The sequence below is a fragment of the Xyrauchen texanus genome, chromosome 47 (genome assembly GCF_025860055.1).
Source record: "Xyrauchen texanus isolate HMW12.3.18 chromosome 47, RBS_HiC_50CHRs, whole genome shotgun sequence".
NCBI classification, from domain to species: Eukaryota; Metazoa; Chordata; class Actinopteri; order Cypriniformes; family Catostomidae; genus Xyrauchen; species Xyrauchen texanus.
Genome location: NC_068322.1, coordinates 17655827 through 17678695, shown reverse-complemented (window position 1 = coordinate 17678695; position 22869 = coordinate 17655827). Strand labels below are relative to the sequence as shown.

Here is a 22869-nt window from a genome sequence, read left to right as displayed (position 1 = left end):
GGTAACAGGACGTAGCATGAGAAATCACTTTAGTAACTGGTGAAGTGTTATTTATTTTCGATGTTATGCACCTTTTCCAGCTTAATATGCAGAAACAGCTATTAGTAAGCCATTGTTGGTTTATTTCCCCGAAAAGGTCCCGATCAGCTGGACATTGCAACATTGGCTCAGCTTCTCAGAATAGCTTTTTGATTGAAACCTCACAATACAAATATAGGTTGAAATATCACACAAATATGTGAATTCTTATCAATATGCCTTCCATTTTCTGAAAGGGAGAGAACATTTATTTATTGTGTTATACTGTGACTGTAAAGAGGGGCGATAAGACATGTAATGTGCCTTCCTGAGCCTTTCAATAAAATGGATATGGCAGCAGTTATTGAAGTGAACAATGGTTGAATCGAAAAGATTTTACAGTGTTCCAGAACCACTCTTTATCCAACATGCCATTTCAATTCACTCCATTCTGTCACTCTATTCGCCCGTATTTATATACTGTATGTCTCTTTCTGTCGCTATAACCTTCTCTGCTCAGCTCCAAGAGGGATTTCAAAAAGCTCTGGGATTTTTTTTTGTTTTTCAACTGATCTAAATATTCTTTACCAACAAAAAGAGCCAGAGTAGCACATTCCATAGACTGAACGTGAGAGAAAAATCCAGTGGAGGCATAGCGAAGTCTGCACACACATAGTACCATATTAGCAGGAGGACAGCACAAAATCTGTGGTATGCCATTTCTGAATGTAGATCTTACAACTCTGGACTCATAAGCAGACACAACCAGTCAAAAGTTTGCACACACTTGACTAAATTAATTTTTCCCGACTGTATGCATCTGCATGAAATTAGTTTATAAAATGCATTGTAAACTGTACAATGAGGTTCCATTTGTAACATTAGTAAACAACATTAGTTAAAATGAACAATACTTTAACATCATTTTTAAATCTTGGTTATTATAATTATCATCATATATTAATAACATTTTCTTTAAATCAAAATCAAATCTATTAAACCACTGGAAACACAATGCCCATTCTTCCATTTGTGTTTTGTTAGTGTTTATGACTTTGCTGTTATTCTAAAATGTGCAAAATAAGTATCATAATAAATAAAAAAGGGACATTTTTGATATACGTTTACAGATTGGCAACATTTACTTCCATTGTACGTGTCTCAGTAAAACTATTAGTTATTGGCTGCCATGCATAAAAATAAAAACAAAAATCATGCTTATATTTTTGCACTTTGGTCGCTTAATATATATTTATATCATTATTGTTTTTATTAATAATAATAACAAAAATAATATATTTTATGTATTTAATATTATAGATATTCATCGGGTAATAATATGATGTGAGTGCTGGTGTGTGATCATAACCTGTGTAAATACCAAACGACTGATCAGGGATGTTTTGTATGAGGTGTGAACATTGTACCTTAGTATGACCTGTAACTTAAACACCTTTTGAATGGAACCTGTGGTTCTAGGTGAAACCAAATCTATTTAAATGTGTTTTAAAAGAACAAAAGTCCAATGTATGGAGCTGGACACACACAATATAGTACAATTAGAGCTATTATTAAAACATTCTGCTTTCACAAGTCATATTTTACTTATTCAACCATGAAATTTCTTAGTCTTCTAGTCACATCTTATATTGAATGCATGCTAATGCTTTTAATTCATACTAAATTACTAGATGCAACAGTAATTTTCTATATAATGAAACAGCATAGCACCTCTTATTGAACTAACAGTAAAACTGCACAATTTTAAAATCTTTGGCTGACCATTCATCCACTGTTCATAATATGTAAACATGGACCTCGGCTATTTATGACACTGAACTTAAACAGAACTTCAGTAGCCCTAACACTATTAATGGTGGTGCTTTGGACCGGTTGCTTGGAAACAGAATGAGGTTTGAGGTTATTCGGGAAATCTGTGGTAATGTACACTTAAACAGAAGCCAAGCCAGAGCGTTGTGGTTCAAGGAACTGGCAGTGCTTGTAATGACTTGTGTTTATGGGTCATATAGTCACTGCAAAACATCATCTAAAAGGGATACTCAAAATCCAAGTGAAAATAAAACTGGCCCTTGCCTCTGATGTGCTACTGTATGTTTTCATTGGCTTCACCATGTAGCCATGCAGTCAACATATGGTATACTGACACATACTGTAGGTGTCTCTTAGTGGTGGACAGCATGTACTGCCATAAGATATTTGTTTTCTAGGAGAAAATCTTGTTTGAGTCGTAGATTTTCAAATAGATGATTTAAGAGCAGCTATTTCTCAAATGGGACAGAGCAAGGGTTTTTGACTACTGAGACACAATCAACGTGCTTGAGAGAGGTAGTATGTTTGAATAGATTTACAAATACAATTAATAGTCTTTTATACATAAAGTAGCCCATACACTGATCAAGATACTTGAGAAACACTTAAAAAAATGCAGGAATGTCATTGCATTAAACCACCTGTGCATAAATGATGCTAGACCTGTTCTCAGAAATATGTTGAATTTTCTGAGCCATTTTTGCAATGACTTTTAACCAACCGGTTTTCTTCAAGTTCACACATTCATAGTGAATAGTAGATCTTTTGCTATCATTTATATCTATTGCTTTGTCACTTAAACCCAACAAACCACAAACAAACCTAAAATATTTAGCATACTTTTGCTTTCTCTCTATAAAATAAATGACACTTGGTTTGATATACTCAATGGGTTTTATTCATATGTAAGTTTGGCTTACGTGCCCCAAATGCTTTGAGGATACTGCATGTATCTGTATTCAATAAATAATCTTCAGTAATCAATGCCTAATGCCAGAATAAAGGGAATGGAAAGCAGTACTCTTTGGAATGAACTCAAATTACATATATTTTAGTTGAAACAACCATGTCTTGTGTGATTAGGCAGGGTAAACAGGGTTTGAGCGGAGAAAAGGATAAATTATAGTGTTCCGATGAGTCGTCCTCCCTGTAGCTGAATCACAATGGAAACAGTCACTAATTATTGGCATGATCCATGCAAGCCTATTGTTTCCAATCATGTGACAGCTCTTTGGACATGCTCTGAAGTGACTCCTTTGGGAGAACGACTCCTCCATAACAACAATTAAATCTGAGCCATTTCCATAGACTTGGAAAGAGAAGAAAAGAAATGACAAATCAGGGACAGAATTGTTTTTTTTTTCTTCTAGTAAAATCAATGGAAACTTTGAGGATTTGATTAAAAAAGGTTTGTTTTGCAATACAAACCATTGGAGTCTGGCAAAATCTCAGTTAATGACAGTTAATGCAGTCTTAACTGCACAATTTTCGCACTGGATTTCAATCCAACAGGCCCAAAGGTTATGTGTGATAGGAGGTTTGGAGGCTGTAGTTATCACATAGTAGAAACTATAGTCCTCCAAACACAAACCTCTAAATTGACCTGTTAACACTGTTAATTTCCAATTGCGTTTAGTACCTTCTAAAAAAACGGGTAACACTTTACATTAAGGTTTCATTTGTTAACATTAGTTAATGCAAGGGGGGGCATGGATAGCTCAGCGTGTAAATATGCTGACTACCACCCCTGGAGACGTGAGTTTGAATCCAGGGCATGCTGAGTGACATCCAGCCAGGTCTCCTAAGCAACCAAATTGGCCCGGTTGCTAGGGAGGGTAGAGTCACATGGAGTAACCTCATCGTGGTTGCTATAATGTAGTTCTCGCTCTCGATGGGCCGCGTGGTGAGTTGTGCGTGGATGCCTCGGAGAATATCGTGAAGCTTCCACATGCGCTATGTCTCCGTGGTAACACGCTCAACAAGCCACGTGATAAGATGTGTGGATTGCCGGCAGGGCTGGACTAGGAAAAGAAATCGGGCCGGGATTTTTCATCTGACCCAAAAGTTGTTGAGCCGGGGGGGTTGTGTTCGCTGCCCTTTGCTGCATAACACTGCATAATATTTGTTTTGCATTTTTCATCAAATATTTTCTTTTTCTAACACTATTGGTCACTTTTTGGAGGCATCAACCTATGAACTGCTTACTTATCATTGTCTCTGTATATTTATCACCTTTCAAAGTCATGCAAATAAATTAACAAGAGAGCTGATGAAAAAAAAACACTCCAGTTGATGGTTTCACTCAAAAACTGGACTCACCTGACAGGCCACCAACATCCATCTTCTTCAAGTTCTTGGCCTCCAGAACGTTCACGGTCAGTTTGCCAGCAGTGGGCACATACCGCAGAGAGAAACAGATGTCACCCAGCTTTTCTTGCTGTGAGTGGTAGAGGAAAGTACATCATTGTCAAGGCTTAGTAAATGCACTTCAAAAAAACTGAAGAACATCTTTGGCTGAAGCAATTTCGCAAAATATTGCTCCTTCCAAAAGCTCTTTTTGACAGTCTTTTTGCCCACTCAACAAGATTGATAAGAGAGATTGAATTGAGAAGTACAGCTTTTGAACTCTATATGTGAAGCTGGGTCTGATTCACTTTGTAAATAATTTGAAAATACATTTACATATTTATATGTACACATGATGGTTAACTAATATTTCATGAGCCATTCTCATAAACATGGACGCAAATACATACAACATATAGAAAACAACAGGCAGGGGAAAAGGCTATTTCAGTTTAAATGGCTCATGCCATTTTCTGCACAATCAATTTTCTGTCAGTTAAAAGGTCATCTGCGTAAACAAAACTTTTCATAGCTCAATTAAATGAATCTTACAAGGTAAATAAGCTCAATTAGCTGCTGAGTTCAAATTCACAATTGCAATACTGCATCATCCAATTAGTCACACAGAATAATCTCTCCCGAGGAAATAATTGATTGTGGAGGAAAAAAAGAGGAACTTCCATTTTTAGAGAGTAACTTTGAACTTCCATTGAATGGAAATGTGAACAGCTATAACATTTTGCGGTCAATTTTCATTTTGTTTTTGATTTTTTTACACAGGCACTGCAAGTTTCAGCCTCAGGACACCACTCTAGAGGTCCTCTGGTAAAAATCAATATGCTCCAGCTTTCTCGAGTGTTCCTTGAAGTGCTCCACAAGTCCATCAGACATGGAATGTTACAGCTGCACAAACTTGAAGTGCAACCTTCAACGCATGTATATAGCCTTCAACTCCCCACCCCGAGCAGGCATTGGAAAGCTTCATAATTAACCTTTCCACCAAGGAACCGTTGCGTAAAAACAAGGTTCCCATAGAAACGGCAGCTTAAATGCTATATTCCATGACATTTACCATGAAAATTGAATCTCCCAAACCACTGCTTGGAAAGTCACACTTTTATGAATAAAAACATGGCATGGCCCAGCTGATTAACTGACATTTCCACTGAAGATGGAGAGCCCTCAAGTCTTTCACCTTTACAGTGAACTAAATTTCCATTCAACGCCTGCAAATTGATGTTTTTTAGTTGTGTACGACTTTACAATGTATGTTGTACCATTCTGAGAAAATATTAAATAATTTGTCAGTCATATATCAATTCTATGAATAAAAGTTAACAACAAATTTGTTTAGGTCATGAATGACATGTTTTCATTTAATATTTTAAAGGTTTAGTTGAAATAAGTAATTCAAAAATGTAATAAAAAAGGAAAAGTCTGTCATCATTTACTCACTCTTGTGTTTTCTTAACCCATTTGACTTTCTTTCTTCTGTGGATCACATCAAATTATGTTGGGCAAAATATTAAGGACTGACATTCTCAGTCACTTCAGCATTTTGAAGTGAATGGTGACTGAGACTAATATTCTGTGTTTCACAGAAGAATGATGGATTTATATAAAGTCATACTGGTTCAAAACAAAATAAATGGTGAGAAAATAAAGACAGAATTTTCTCTTAAAGTGAAAAGTACGTCACTGTTCATTGAATCAGTCATTGAATCAATTAACAAAAAGTGAACAAATCAGTAAACAAATCTGAATGAATGTTTCTGATTTCTTTTGGGGAGTGAACTCTCCCTTTAAGGGAAAAGTCAGTCACTGGTCACCACCTAATGGTGCAACGATGTAGACTACAGGAAAGGTCACTGAATTAATCAGTCAATGAACCAGTTAATGAATCAGTGAACTAATCTGAATGAAAGAATCAGATGTATTTTTTTTATTTAACATTTTTAATGAAATATCCCTATAATGAAAAGTCAGTCACTGGTCACTACCTAATGGTGCAACGATGTGGACTACAGGAAAGGTCGTTAATCAATCAATGGACGAATCAGTGAACAAATCTGAATACGTTTGGTGAATAGATTCAAAGGATTCTAGTTACTCTGAAGAATTAAAAAAAACCCTACTACTACCCACTATCTGATAAACTTTCAGCCTTTTTCCTTACATACATTGTGCTCGAGATGGTCAGGCAATAAAGAAGGAATACTCAATGTAAAAGCGGATATTTAATCTAATACATTTGGACCTGGAACAGATTATTGCAGTCCATGGATGTTTGTTCTTACCTCTTCTTTCTCAGCACTCTGAATGTCTCTCCACTCCTCAGTCACATGACTAAAGTCCACCTTATTCATGGTAACCTTCACGTCTCCAATGGCATCATGTTTGGAGAAGCGGTCAAAGTCATATACCGTCATCACTAGAGTTTTTCCTCCCAACTCAGTGTAGGGAACCTGTGGGATATTAGAGGAGAAATTACTCCAATGCAAACCAGTCTAATCATTCTCATTTCCAGTTACAAGTCTTCTCTACTGCTTAGATGCTGAGATGAAACTATAGGACTATTGTGTGTGTGTGTGTGTGTGTGTGTGTGTGTGCGGGAGAGAGATTTGACTCTTGATTGCCTCCAATTGAGCTGTTTTTCACACAAAACTCATTATCCCGAAGGACTTGTTCCAACATGACGACAAACTGCTTGATTGGCCGGGAAAGAGATAAGAACCAAGGGTTGCTATTTTGTCCTTGACACTATCACACACACACCAGCTCTCCAGTCTCTTCATTTCAATAATGGAGGCACTTGTGATTACATATCACAGCTGTGTGTCTATCTCACAGTGTGTTGGTGTGTGGATAATTTCTCATTCTCAAGGTACCATGTCATAGCTGAAATTGTGCTGGGCTAGTCAAGAAACAAACAAGAAAACAGTCCTCGACCCCCCCTTGGCTGGCTCAGTTATATATTTGCAATTCTTTCAAGAATTCAACACTTCACTTAGCAATTTAATAGAACACTTAGCGTCTTAATAGAGATCTGACTGTGGTAATTACAGAAAAAAGGTCTTGCCAGCAACATGACGTCTGATAAGCTCTACTAACTCGAATGAACATTCATAATATAAATTATTAAAATTTTCAGATAATGGACACCTGCAGGAGCCAGTTTGCATGTTTTTATTCTAATGCCTCATGCCAGAAACACACACACACAAACACTTGTTAAGAGGGAAATTTCTAATAAGCGGTATAAGTGGTCATTTAGGGCCCACAAGCCACCAAGGGGCCCGGTCAATAAGCTGTACCCAATTTACTTAGGGCCCCCATAATGATAGACACATCACTGCTGAATAATAAACTAGCAAAAGTAGTCAGAAATAACTTGATCTATTGTACGAGTACCCTCACAGATCCATTCAGAAATATATGTGTTGTTATAATGTGAGTATTCAACACTGTTTGATTTTATTGTGTCAGTGCAACCTACCTTAAAGGTGAACTGCTCATTAAAAACGGGGTTCAACGTCTTTCGGTGGACCTTGGTCTCAAATTTCTTCTTCTTGTCTGGAAGAAGGTAGACCTTAACGTAGGGGTCAGAAGTGCCACCCATATCCATGGCGGGCAGCTCTGCTGCTTGGATAATCCCCACTATGAGCTGGCGGTCAAAAGGCAAAGTTAAAGATAATGTTAGAAAGAGCATGAAGGGGAGAGAGGTCTTTGTCTGAACAATAAGCCACCTACCCACCACTATTCTTCAAATATCTAGGTTTCAAAGTTGATGAGGTTTAAATTCTGTTATGTAACTAACACTGCAGTATATTTTAATGTTGAACCAGATTTAAATGTATGCCATTGAACCATCATTCAAAAAAGTACCAGGACTCTTCCTTGAAACTGGTATCTTCCAAGCTTGGAAAATCAACATTCAAATGTCTAAATCTGGTGTAGACCTTATTTCAGCTTAGTGGGGGACAAAAAACAGTAAATTGTCTTTACAGATTGAATGTAATACTGACAATTTGATGTTTCCCCAAAGTAGGACAGGATATGTTACTTCTTGTTTGCCCCCCTCAAATCTGCCTCAGTGTTTCCAATACCAGAAACCTGGAACGTTTTGATTGTGACAAGCCAAACATAAATAAAAGCTTTTTAGTATTTTTACCAGAAGAAATGCCTTGGACAATAATTTCTCTAAATGCAATAGAAACTCAATCAAAGAGCACTTTCTGGGACTTTTTCAAAACTACAACGATATCCTTCCAGCAAGTAGCTCTCCAAAATAAATGGTTGTTTATATGCCTACTGATAAACTTGATGCAATGTACTGTGAATATACTCCAATCTGTGTCTGCCTTTACCTTCTCACCTCAAATGGTAGGTGGTTCTTTGGTAAATCAGCCCTGATCTAGCTTCAGATAATCTGCTTACATATACATAGAGCTACAAAGAGGACAGTTATGATTCTCCGTTATGCTGAGGTGCATCCTTTAGTCATGGGCTGCATTGCTTTTTAAACAATCCCAGCATTAAGGGGGTGATGGGGTCAGGCCATGCCAAGCGTGCCGCTCCTGCTCCTATCTCCCAATCAGCTCTGATAATTGATTGGCCGGCTGGATGGTATGAGGCCCTGATTGACCTGCCAGTCACCACATCACCTTTGTGGCCTCTTGGGCCCTTGAGTCAGTCAATCAAGCTCCCATCAGCCTCCCATAAAAACGCCCCTTCTCTACACAGGCACTCGGGCATGTAGATCTCTCTTTCCTCTCACCTTCTCTTCCAACCTGACCAGCTGTCACACTCTGATTGTGCTGCCCAAGGAAGGATTGTATCAAGGAGAAGGAAGCTGGTTTAGATGGTGCCCATCACAGAACTGTAAGACTGCTCTTTTGTCAAAGGAGCTTTAATATGCTGTCAGGCTATAGTAATTCTATAATTTGATTCTTGTCATTAAATGGTGGTGGGAGTCAGCTCTGTACAGTTTTATTGCTGGAAATGAGATGAGGAATGGAGATGTTCTAACCACAAGGAAGACACACACCACAAACACCTTAATGCACAAGCACACAAAAATGTCTTTGTTTCTTGAAAGAAATAGTTGTGAGGTAGAAAATACCCCTCAAATAATGCCCATCAGTGTCATGTCACTGCTTCCATGAAGCATAGGTACAACTCTTAGACTGAACTCACAACATTATACCACAAGAAATCAACACGTTTCTTCTGAAAGTACCCTCAAATTACCCCCATTAAGCTAAATTACTTAATGAAAAGCGACATCCCCCATTAGACATTCTTGGATCAATTCAAGCGTTCTAGGTCTACTGATCCATCTAGCGCTACTGATCTCTGAGACACAAGTTACACGACTCCATTGGGAAACAGGAAGTAATCATGTTCACATTGTGAGTGGTGAGTGCAGTTCGGAGATCTGCATCTTACTTTTGGTGCCACTCTGTGGACATTTTAAGTGTTGATGGGTGGACTTCATCTTTGACATTTTGAGTACTGTAACTTTTTACACTTCTATAGCAGGATTATATTTCTTAGACATCAGCTAGAGTCTGTCTCTAGAGTGGTAATAGTTAACAATGTACAAATATAAGTAATTTGGAATTTCTGATGATCTGTAATTACTCATCTAAACACTTTAGACGTTTAGATGATGAAAACAAAACTAGTATGTGGTTCCATTAAGTGTGCACATCATTTCACAATAAAGCCTACTGTTTCTCTCAGTGGTGTCATTGTAAGTCTCACTGGAAATTTGGGATACAGGATCAGACACCATCTCTAAATCTAAACAAGTTGTCTTTCGTAAGTAGCTTCTAGCTGTGAGTTAGTCTGAATAGCTATGGACAATCACAGTATGAGTCAGGGCGAATCTGTCTATGGGAGTTTTAGACATACTTTAGCATAATAATTACAAAAATAATAATTAATAAATTATTGAACATTCAATATATATGATTCCTTTCTGTATTTTTTGGTACAGATCATACAAACAGATTCAAATTTTTCCAACTAATTTCATTGTTGTGTTGGACTAATGGAATTTCTTTATTGTGCTCGATTTGTTTGAATTGCATTAAACTGAAAGTGAGTCCGTGCTTAAATTCTGTATTTTATTCACCTCAGTGAATGTGTATGGACCTTATCTGCACCCCGTCCCTCTGTCTCCCTGACGGAACACCTTGGATTCTGATATATTATGATGTGTGGCTTTGTGACTTCCCGCCAGGTTTTATACTTTCCTATTTTTACCTCCCATCTTGCTCAGCAGGACTGGAAAGTTCCAGATTACCTTTAAATAAACCCAGAGTTGAGTCAAGCTACCTGGAACCTTTACCCTTTGGAAAGGGCAACAGGCCTGGCTCCAGCTCTAAGATGTAAGGTGGGCCATAGGACCCGCATGGTGGGCCGAACAGTTGGAGGGGTGGGTGTAGGTGTAGTTCTTAAGGTGGGCCAAGTTTATTATTGGGTGGGCCAGGCCAACCCAGGCCCACCTGTGGAGCCGGGGGACCTGGAAAAAGCTGTAGAAAAGTCTCTCAAACCTGTATGTCTCTCTAAAGTAATTCTCAGATAGGAAAAAAGCTTACAGATTTCCTGCAGGCACGGTGGGTGAGGATATATGCATGTGTGTGTGTGTGTGTGTGTGTGTGTGTGTGTTGGGCTGAATCTGGGTCAGGTCGATGTGGTCCAAGATGTCGTTGAATCTACTGCTTTTGCACTCTGCCTTTAGGTTGAAGATAAGTAAAAGTGTGCATGCTAAATTCTATATTGCCATTCTTATACCTCCTATGAAGTCCTCAGTGCACTTAACCACATATTTGGTATAATTCTGCTAAGCATCAATGGCTATAAGAACAGAACAAACGAACATCTCGAAACTCCTTTATGCCATAAATGTAATGTATTACCAGCAATTTTCTGTCAAATTTGTCCTTTCACAGCTACATATACATTGAGGGCATATAATAAAAGCCCTCCTGTGGAGGCAGTGCTTATAAAAGCTGCAGAAAGTGAGTGTGTGTGTGTGTGTGTGTGTGTGATTGCAGTTAAACCGGCTCTTTCAGGTTTGTAGCTTTTTTCGGCTCGCCCTCGGAATGCGTCTACGCACAGCTTCAATTATCTTTCACCCAGGATCCTTCGAAGAGAAGTACATCCACTCTGGAAGTCACTCAGCTTTCAAGCTCAGCCACTTGCAAGAGGCAGCCAATGAATTTCAGCTAAGCCTCAGAGTTGAAGACAAGCGAGCAGTCTCGTTCAGCCAGTTCTGGTGTGGAATAAAGCCGATTCAAACTAAAATCTATCTACTGTGATGTGCCCTTTATATTCACGGCATTTGGTGAGTTTACAGGATGATGGGCATTATTTTTTAAGTGCCAAGTCTGAATTCCTCTGGCTTCCAGAGATGGCACTTAATAATAGAGCGCTGCAATAAAAGTGACAAAGTGAAAGGCGAGTCATTTTCAAAGGTTGCTTTCTCTTTGCCTTTTTAGAATGTATTTATTTTAAAACATGCAGTTTATAGTGAGCGTTCAATTATGTATGGGAATAATCTTAAAAGGATGTGTGATATCTGAATGGAGGTAGTTGCAAATCAATGCACAAACAGACAATACAATCACTATACTTACGAAGAAGACCTCACTAAACACCACACACAGTGACAGTGATTTGGAGACGGCCCCTTACCGTATTCTCTGTGAAATTGTAGTCCATGGAGTACTGTAATTTGCCAAGTTTCTCTTCCTCCTTAGGCTCTGCCTCTTTCTCTGTGTCCGTCAGCCCTGTTTCCGCATCATCCTCATCCTTCAAGGCCTGAAGGAGACACCCACTAACAGTCAGTCCTGTCGGCCCAACGCTGGCGCTGCCCGATTGCCCTCGCCAGAGCGCCGGGCCCGCCCTGGACCAGCCTGCTCTTCAACAGCACCTCTTTTAGGGGGAGGGGGAGCAAGCACTAAAAACACCACAGTGATTAAGACCAGGACATGCTCGGTGATGCACTAGACTTGGGCTGTGAACCCACCTCTCCCTTGTGGTCTGCTAGTGTGGAAATTTGTGAAAAAAGTAGATGCGTTGCAAGATGATCTGAATGCGTGCAAGCAATTTACTGTAAATTGGTGGGAGGGGCTAGATGAGGAGACAGATGTTTTTATAAGAATAGTTTACCTAAAAATGTATATTCTGCCATCATTTACTCACCCTCATGCTGTCCCAAACCTGTATGACTTTCTTCCTTGAAACACAAAAAGGAGCTATTTTTAAGGATGTCATGTTCTCTGATTTCAAAACCAGTGTTTGGTTGTAACATATTACATGCAATCTGCATAATGTAATTAGATTTAAAATTCTAGCACTTGTAATTGGAATCCATTACATTTTTAAAGATGTTTAATCCGATTACAGTACATTTTATGGATTATATGATTACATTACATATACACCAATGGCAATAACTAGTGTAATTTACTGATTATGCTAAAAGAGCATCTATACCAGATGTTTAAATACATGCAAAAGGCTTTGCTAGATTGCACTACATACCTCTCTTGTTTACAATGCAACTGAGCAACACAATAACTGAGCAATGCAATCTTTGCCACACAAAATTATATCCATTGAAAAAGACTGCACGTCCAATCTTTAGAATATTAATGCACTTTTGCATTTGTACCAGTCTTGATGATGTATTAAAATATGAATGTCAGTGTTTCAAATGTACCTGCATCCACCTGTAATCAGAAATGTTTCAGTAAATACATATAAATACATATGTTGCAAACAAACATTTCAGAGGTGCTGGTCACATGCAACTTTGTTCTTTTGCACCATGCAAATGCACTTCAACCCATGCTTCAGGAAAACCCCTGTCGTAGGTTAAGGTCACACCTTCTCATAAATAAACAGGAAGAGGCACAAATTGTACTTCTCTACATATCTAGAGACATTTATTCATTATTCATTTCAAAGCTGGATAAAATAAATAAATAAATTGGTCAATCCAAATAATATTTCCTAAATAAAACAAATATCTAAAAAACAAAACATTGTCTTATATATTCGTCAACATACTGTTAGTTTTCCCTTTTTGTTTTACAGTTTCAAGAGTTTTGTTTTACTCAGTAACAAATAGGACGTTGCTGTATGAGATTGTGTTTACTAATGTTTAATGAAAGGAGTATTTCTTGGTACACCTAAAACATTTGAAATGAATGATTAGATTTACCAAAACATACAATAAGTAATCCAAAAGTAATTAGAGAAGATTAGCTAAAAAGTGAAATCTTAAAAGTTACTGATTTAAATTTTAGTTGTGTAACTTGTAATTAGTACCAGATTACATTTCTGAAGTAATCTACCAAAAAGTGTTACATACAATAGCAGTTGTATTTTAAAACACTCCCTTCTAAAGGTGCGGTCACATGCCTTTGCAGAGAAGAAATTCCATGGGCGAAATAAAATAATCTAATTTGGAATCCGTGAGGTCGTGAATTTCGTGCATGAACATCCTGTGATGAAGAATTTCCCCTTGAGGTTTGATTTCGCATGGAGTTGAAATTTGGTGAACTTTGACAGGCGATATCTGCATGTTGACCAATAGGAAGTTGTTTGGTTTGGCAGTGACCTCAGTGTGGGCGGGTGAACATTTACAATGGACAAGTAGTATTGTATTCTCCCAGATTGTAAAGTGCAGCATATAAGGAGGCCGATTGGTAGCTATATTTTTGCTTATTTCTCACACACTTGACATCCTCCCACACAGAATTTCATCATTCAAAGGTACAGTATGTGTGACCACGCCTTTAAGACTAATAAATGATCCAAAAGTGTCATAAAAGTAGTCCATACGACTTGTGCTTCACATTCTAAATCTTCAAAAGGCATACGACAGGTTTTGATGAGAAACAATCAGTTCAGTTCAGTGACTTTATTATCCATAATGTGGAAATTTGTCTTCAGATATGATACGGAAAGTAGCAGGCATATTCAAATACCCACCCACATATCTACACACATATACTATTAAATGACACGCATTTAATAGTCTGACTGCATTTGGCCCAAGTGATACCTGATACATGTTCTTGATAGCCTGCAGTTGCCTAAAACGCCTCCATGAGGGTAATAACTGAAAGAGACTATAGAGGATGGGTAAGATCCTCTATAATCACCAAAGCTTTTTGTTTTACTTTGGATATATACAGTATATATATATATATATATATATATATATATATATATATGATAAAAAATCACGACGGTCAATTTGAGCCTACTAGGACCCATCTATGGAATGTGCTCAGTTTTTAACGTTTTAGACCTTTTATTACTTTTTTGCCCTACATCCTTAATTTTTCAAAATGCCAATATGCATGAAGCCATGAAAATGAGTCAAATCAATCTGTGAATGTTGTCACAAATATAGTTTTGTGTGAAACTAGTGTTTTTCCATAATAAATGTGTTTGACAAAAAATGTATCTGTGACAAAATTCACAAATCATGAATGTTTATTTGAGCCCACTATGACCTGTCTAGGTTCTCAGTTTTTAGAGTTTTAGACATTTTATTACTTTTATGGCTTAAATCCTTAATTTTTCATAATGCCAATATGCATGAAACCATCAAACTTAGTCAAATCAATCTGTGAAAGTCTTCACAATTCCTGTGTTGTGAGAAAATCATCTTGGTTACTGTCGTAACCTCCGATCCTTTTCTCTCCACAGAGTATTAGATTCGGCTGGGACCATCTAACGCTATCAAACGCATTGGGAAAGGTGTTCTTTTCCTTTCCTATTCTTTCAGGGGTAAAAGACCCCGCAGAGACCACATCCTGCCCAAAAGGGGAGGTCAACATGTGTCAATACGACACATGGGCTCAGCAGCCGCACATGGAAGAGGCACGGTGGTAGGTCCGACCACCAAAGGGGGGGGGGGCTCTACAAACACAGCGACAGAGGGCAGAGAGAGCTCTGCCCAAGGGAGACGAGGGTCCGCCGACAGGGAGACCATACCGCGGAATATACATCACGGGTAATCGGCAGCACCTATCCCATTACAGGGTATATTAGACACCATAGTGGGGCTGGCTGCGAACTCCAAAAATACCATAGGGCTTGGGAGGAAGGACATCCAGGGTCCACGACTTCATGAACTTGACTGGGGGTAAGAGCACACGTTTTTGCCTCAGGGGAGGGGAAAGGCGCTATACGCATGTGATACACCCCGCCAGTTGTTCTGTATTACAGAATTCTACCTGTTCATACCTGAAAGAACACAGGATGAAAACGTCTCAACACGGAGATTGTAAAATTTTTCAAAGGTATTGGGTGTTGCCCAGCCCGCTGCACTGCAGATGTCTGCTAGAGAGGTGCCATTGGCCAGTACTCATGAGGATGCCACACTCCTTGTAGAGTGTCCTCGAACCCACAAGGGGGCGGGCATGGCCTGGGTCTGGTTGGCCAATGCGATGGCATCCACGATCCATTGGGCAAGCCTCTGTTTAGAGACAGTGTTCCCTTTCCACTGTCCACCAAAGCAGACAAAGAGCTTCTCAGAGCATCTAAAGCTCTGTGTGCAATCCAAGTAGGTGCGCAAAGCATGCACCAGACACAGTAACAACAGGGCTGGGTCTGTCTCCTACCTGGGCAGCGCTTGCAGGTTCACTACCTGATCCCTGAAGGGGGTCGTGGGAACCTTTGTCACATAGCCCAGTCGGTGTCTCAGGATCATGTGAGAATCTGCCGGACCGAACTCCAGGCAAGAGTCGCTGACAGAGAATCCTTGCAGGTCCCCCACCCTCTTGATGGAGATGAGCGCAATCAGTTGGGCCATCTTTAAGGAGAGGGCTTTCAGCTCAACTGACTCTAGTGGCTCAAATTGGGCTTTCCAAAGGCCCAAAAGGACCACAGAGAGATCCCATGTGGGGAAGAGGCATGGCCTGGGAGGATTCAGACTCCGGGCACCTCTGAGGAACCTGATGATCAGGTTGTGTTTCCCTAGGTTTGCGGCTATAGTGGCTACGTATACTTTCAAGGTGGAGGGGGACAGCCGCCCCTCCAGCTTCTTCTTCAGGAAGGAAAGCACTGACCTGACTGCACATCTCGGGGTCTTCGGCTCGGGAAGAGCACCAACTCGCGAACAAATCTCCACTTCAGGGCATAAAGTTGCTTGGTAGAGGGAGCTCTGGCTTGAGTGATCGTGTCTACGACTGCTGGTAGTTGGCCACTTAGATCATCTGTATCCCATCCAAGGGCCAGACATGGAGGTTCCAGAGGTCTGGGAGTGGGTGCCAGATTATGCCCCATCCCTGAGAAAGAAGGTCCTTCCTCAGATGAATCTGCCAGGGAGGTGCAGTCACGAGGAGTGTGAGGTCCAAGAACCAAGTCTGGGTGGGCCAGTATGGGGCCACGAGGGTGACTTGTGATCAGGGTCTGTGCAAGAAGGCTCACTGGGGGGAATGCATATTTATGCAGCCCCCGGGTTCAACTGTGTTCCAGTGTGTCTGTTCTGAGGGGGGCTCCTGTCAGGGAATACCACAGCAGGCAGTGGGAGGATTCCCAGGAAGCAAACAGGTCTACCTGTGCTTTGTCAAATCGACTCCAAATCAGCTGGACCAACTGGGGATGTTGTCTCCACTCTCCACTGAGCATTGCCTGCTGCGACAGCACGTCCACTGTGGCGTCAAGTTTGCCCGGGATATGAGTTGCCTACAGCGACCTCAGCCACTGCTGACTCCAGAGGAGGAGATGGCGGGTGAGTTGTGACACGTGACGAGAGCGTACGCCACCTTGGCGGTTTATATATGCTACTGTCGCTGTGTTTTCGGACCGCTAGTGCCACTACATCGACACAATGTCGAGTGAGTGACAGAAGGGGAAAGTGGTTTTTCCATCATAATTATCATGTCTTACAAGAGTGTGACCTCTCAATGCTTATAACACAGATTTTTCTGGTAAACTGTTGACTCAAGAACTCAGCCAATAGTTAACAAACAAAAACTGGTCAGTGAAATAATTCACTAATCAGGATGGTCTAATTAAGCCTAGGGTGGCCCATCTAGATGGTAATTTTAGAGAATTATAAGACGTTTATTGGCTTTATGGCTTATATTATTCATAATTCACATTGCCAATATGCATGAATCCATGAAAATGAGTAAAATCAATCTGAGAAAGTTTTCACAAATCCATTTTTCTATGAAACTAGTGTTTTTCTATCATAATCATCACGTGTTTGCAGAATTTTACCTCTCAAAGCCTATAACACTGATTTTTTTTGGTAAACTGTTGACTTCATAACTAAAAAAATGGGTTAAGAGACAAAAACTGATCTGTGAAAAAAATGCACATATCATGAAGGTCTTTTTGAGTCTACTATGACCGTCTAGGTGCTTAGTGTTTAGAATTATAAGCTGATTTCTCTGATGGCTTTATCCATTGACAGCCTATATTGTTATTATTACACAAGGCAATGGGGAGGTGCAGTAAGACACAGTCAAACGTGACCAAATGTGATTGTGAAAGTTTTGACAAATCAGGCTCTATCTAATACAAGTGAATTTGCATGAACCCAGATTGCGTGTTTAATGGAAATAGCCGTTAAAAGTGAAGAGCGCTTATTTTTCACCATCCCAACTCATGGACTTAAAAAGAGTTGACAGGAAAACAAACTGCTGTGAAAAAAATTGGCAAATCTGACTGGTCAAGATGAGAGTGGTTTCAGTCTTCTAGGTGTTCAACTTTTGGAGCTATTTGGATTACGACACAGACAAAAGTTCATAGTTAGAAGTTCACACTTTCCTACCTATTATCCACAAAAATGCACAGTCCTCCTCCAATACATTTGTGAGATGTGAATTCATCTCTATCAGCTCTGATCATTGTATAACCACTTAGACCAATGTCTTGAGTTTCTTCCTTTAACCAAGACTCTGTGAAGCATAATAAATTACTCTGCCTAAAAACGCTTTCATATTTGACTTACACTGTCAGTTCATCCATTTTTCTCTTTAAGGAGCGTACATTAGACAGGGTAATTACCGGTAAGGGAGGTCTATGGGCTGTTCTTTTAAGTCTTTGGCATACCCCCCCTTTCGATCCTCACTTCTTTGATGAAGCCTTAATGCATATTTTTGTCCTGGGATTCCTGAGCAGTTTGCTGCAATCATCTATCATATTCACCTGCTGACAGCAGGCTTGCGATCGAGGTAAGAGTAGCAAAAGTTCCTCCTGTGTGTAGACGAAGACAACACTCAATGCATTCACTCCTGAACCAGCTGCTTCCAGGAACATTGCAAGATATGCAGCCACCCAGAACATAAAACATTTACACTTCATATTAAGTCATTTTTATTTTACAATGGAAATACCCACCATAGCTCTCATTTTTGCATTTGAGTGCATGAAAGAGGCTCGTTCAAGTGTTTACCTGAACTTGATTTTGCACAAATTTGGCTTTCGCAATGTTCTAGCATGGGCTATGGCAGAATATTTTCACGTTAAAATAACTTCAATTCTGGTTTGTTTCTTACCAAAGCCTATCGTAGCCTCGGAAAAATCGAGAGTTCATGGCAAATGAACTTTGGAGCAACATGATGGTGTGTAAATGATGACAGAATTTTCATTTTGGGGTGAACTATCCCTTTAAGAAATACATCATCCAACTCCTTTTATGTTATTTCAGGCAGAACAGTCTAGCATTGACAAATCAGTGGGGAAATTCCTATGATGGTGTGACATCATCTCCCTAGCTAACCTGAGTCTAAGGTGGTGGAAGTGTTAAAGGGAGGTTTGTAGTTGCTGGAAAGCATGCGATTGTCGAGGCAAACTCAGCTCTCAGTTCATTCACTGTGAAACAGCTGCCTTTCTGTGAAGGGCAGTCTCGCTCATCAGTAAAGCATGCAGGGCATTCACAAGAATAGTGCTCGTATAGTGACCCTCATTCTCTGTGACGTGATCATCCACACAGTGGCATTGTCATAACCCTTAGTTATTGGTGATAACCACCAAGCTCTTAAAAACTGTAAGCAACATGCCAGCAGCAGGTGTTGGTGGGAGGGATCATAATGTGTACGGGACCTGTCTTATTAGTTGTTGAGTTACTAGTGTGAAAGCAATAGGCTGAACAAAATTGATTTCTTGGCTGTCCTGTCTACCTTTGAGGCCCAATCTATACTAGCAAGCAAGTTTTGTAAGAAGCATGTTGAGTCTTCCCCACTGAAAACGTCTTGGGTTACTTAACTGTAACCCCTGTTCCCTGATAAAAGCGGAACTAGATGCTGCGCTGATTTAGCGCTTTGGACACAACTTTAGGTGTGACCAGCTGTGAATATGTGTGCAACACGTCAATGAAATTGACCAGAATTTATAGCCTCTGCTGGTGACATCATTGGATGCACTTGTAGCAGGGCTATAAATAGATGCATCACAGGTGCATTGTCAGGTTTTTTGTCTGAAGAGCAGTCCTGGGGCATCCCAGTGCGGTAATGAAGCGCAGCATCTCGTTCCGCTTTTATCAGGGAACAGGGGTTACAGTTAAGTAACCCAAGACGTTCCCTGTCAAAAAGCTACACTTTGATGCTGTGCTGATTTAGCGCTTTGGGAACGAGAATACGCAAGCCGCCGCAACGGACCGCTTACGGTTGTGTTGTTGTGCTCACAAGTGGTCTCAGACATGAGCTTGTGATGTTGACTCAAAGACATAAGAGCCCGGAGTGGCATGAACATCCAAACTATAAAATCTGGTACACAGTGTGCGTAGAGGACCAGCCTGCCTCATCACAAATATGCTGCAGAGGGAAACCTCTAGCCAAGGCTTTAGAGGAGGCGACCCCTCTGGTAGAGTGAGCCCTGATACCTACTGGCGAAGCTTGACCGCGCGCCTCATAGGCCAGGGCAATAGCGTCCCTCACCCAATGCGACATAGTCTGCTTGGTGTCGGCTGCCCCCCTTGTTGCGTCCCCCATGGCAAATGAATAGTTGCCCTGACTTACGCCACTGGCTAGTGCAGTGGACATAAGTCTGAAGGGCCATGAAGTCTTTCCTGCTCCGGCGTTGTAAACGGCGGGGAGCAGAAGGCTTCGAGAGTGAACAGATGTACAGTCGAGAAAGGAACCTTAGGCAGGTAGTCAGGGTGAGGGTGCAAAAGCTCGGCCGGGGATGAAATATTGTCCCCTGCGCCTGAGGCAGATGGTCCCTCCTGTCCGGAATCGCCCAAGGCAAGCCGCAGAGGAGAGACATTATCTCCGAGATCCATACCCTGTTTGGCCAGTGCGCCGCTATCAGTAAGAGGCAAGACCCTTGCTGGCGAACTCTGGCCAAGACTCCCGGGAGCAGAGAAACCGGGGGAAACACATACAGGCACATTCTGGGCCAAGTATGCACCATCGCATCCAGACCCAGGGGGGCTGGGTGACTCAGAGAGAAGTAGAGGGGACATTGCGCTGTCTGTTGAGAGGCGAAGAGGTCCACTTCTTCCCTGTAAAATCTCACCCAGATTTGTTCCACTACCTCGGGGTGGAGTTTCCAATCCCTCGTCTGTATTTTCTGTCTGGACAGCAAATCTGCTCCCACATTCAGGCATCTGGGGATATAAACTGCCCTGACTGACAGGAGCTTGCCCTGGGCCCAAAGGAGAATCTGACGTGCCAGAGTGTTCAGCTGGCGTAAACGTAGACCTCCTTGATGATTTATGTAAGAGACTGCTGCTGTGTTGTCCACCCGCACCAGGACAATGGCAGCCTCTCAAATGCTGGAGGAAGTATTTCAGTGCCAGAAAACCAGCCATCAACTCGAGATTGATGTGCCAATCGAGCTGATGACCCTCCCATTCCCCTTGAGCTGGACGACCACTTAAGACCGCTCCCCAGCCCGTCAGGGAGGCAGGCAGTGGGAGTTGATGTGCCAATCGAGCTGATGACCCTCCCATTCCCCTTGAGCTGGACGACCACTTAAGACCGCTCCCCAGACCGTCAGGGAGGCATCTGTCTGTTAGCAACTTGCAACGGCAATATGCACCTAGAGTGGGACCCAAAGTAAGGAACCACGGTCTGAACCACATAGAAAGGGTACAAAGCGTGCGGCGCGTAAACCTTATTAGCCTTTGGGGACTGGCCCTTGGATGAAATCCGCTGGCTTTGAGCCACAACTGAAACGGTCTCATGTGCAGAAGGCCCAAAGGGATCACCGAGGATGCAGATGCCATGAGACCTAGTATTCGTTGATACTGACGAACAGTGCAACCTTGGCCTAGCCTGACTTTGCTCAGGGTGTTCTGAATGGACCAACCAATCCTGACTAACCAATCGTGAAGTTGGATTTGAGACACGACCGTCTTGATAGTTAGCATCTTGAACTTGAACACCCTGACTGAGCGATTCAAGCCTCGAAGATCTAAGATCGGACGCAACCCCCACCCTTCTTGGGAACCAGGAAGTATCTGCTGTAATAACCTGACTATTTATCTGGAAGGGTAACATGTTCTATGGCCCCTTTGACCAAGAGATTTTGCAGTTCTTTCCACAGTAGAAATGCTTGCTCCGGTTTCACGTGGTGGAAACCACGCTGTTGAAACGTGGAGGACGGCGACCCGTCCCGAGGGGGCTACCCACAAAAGGCGGGGCGCAAGACTGCCAGGGTTTTTTCCTTTTAGAAATGACTGCCCTAAGGTCTTGCTTTGGGGGCTTCTGAGGGTGATGAGCTGGTCCCCAGTCTCTACGAGGGGTAGCATGACTTGGCACCCTTTGTTTCTGAGCCTCCCTTCTAGAAGGACCAGGGCGGGGCTGGGTGGCCGACGGCCCCTCTCCCTGAGTGCAGCGAGGAAGGAATTGCCTGAAGGCTTCCTCGTGACTTTTTGCCTCCTGAAACCTGTTGGAGCCAGAAGGCGAAACCGGGGCATCGAGAAGGAAAACTTTGTCTTTGTCTCAGATGCACGACAGATCAGCCTGGTATGCCTGTAACACTGCCACAGTGTGCAGGGCAGCACCAGCCTGACCTGCTGCCTGATAAGCCCCGTTCCCCACAAGCATGGAGGTGGTCCTGCACGGCTTTGTGAGGAGAGTGGGTCTCTTTAGTGCTGATGCCGAGCCAGGTGAGAGATAACCCGCAAGTGTCTCTTCTACCGGTGGCATCACTGAATACCCCCATGCCTCGGCACCCATGATAGTTGAATATGTTGACGTCGAGGGCACGAAGACACGGGAAGTATAAGGTTTCCTCCATGAATGAGAGAGCTCGTCATGGAGGTCATCAAAGAAAGGAAGGGACTGATATAGCGTTCCCTTCCCTTCCCTTTTTTTTTTTTTTGGCCACCAGACAGAAATATGTCTTCTAGTTTGGAGCGTGGGTCTCTTGTTCGTGTTGCCAGTCTAACTGTAGTCTGGCCACAGCCTGAGTAACCACGTCGAGTAATTCCTCAGCCGCTTTATTATTGTGCGTGGAATGTTCAGAAGTTCAGCGTCCCCCTCGTGAACCGAAGAGGCACCGAAGCGCGCTTCAGGCTTATGAGAAGGATCAGCTGGATCTGAGGAGAGAGCGAGCGAGCGATAGGGACAGACCCGTCTCTCGCTCCTCAGCCACATCTATGCGAGAGCCCCACGATAAAAGAGCAGGTGCTGGCTCTTAGAAGTAAGCGAGACGAGTGTGAAGCATTTTGACTGTAAACAG

At 41.6% G+C, this 22869-nt stretch overlaps 1 protein-coding gene across 3 annotated transcripts in view; it reads right to left on the bottom strand.

Annotated features, from left to right (window-relative positions):
- LOC127639027 (synaptotagmin-1-like) overlaps positions 1-22869 on the bottom strand; it is a 287031-nt gene that overhangs the window by 7197 nt on the left and 256965 nt on the right. For 2 of the 3 annotated variants that reach the window (XM_052120840.1, XM_052120841.1), the window contains 4 exons: positions 11899-12024; positions 7691-7858; positions 6492-6659; positions 4168-4285 (listed from right to left, as the gene is read on the bottom strand). In XM_052120840.1, the coding sequence (XP_051976800.1) occupies positions 4168-4285; positions 6492-6659; positions 7691-7858; positions 11899-12024 (580 nt within the window). The remainder of the gene's footprint in view (positions 1-4167; positions 4286-6491; positions 6660-7690; positions 7859-11898; positions 12025-22869) is intronic. The other variant, XM_052120842.1, reaches the window with a different exon arrangement.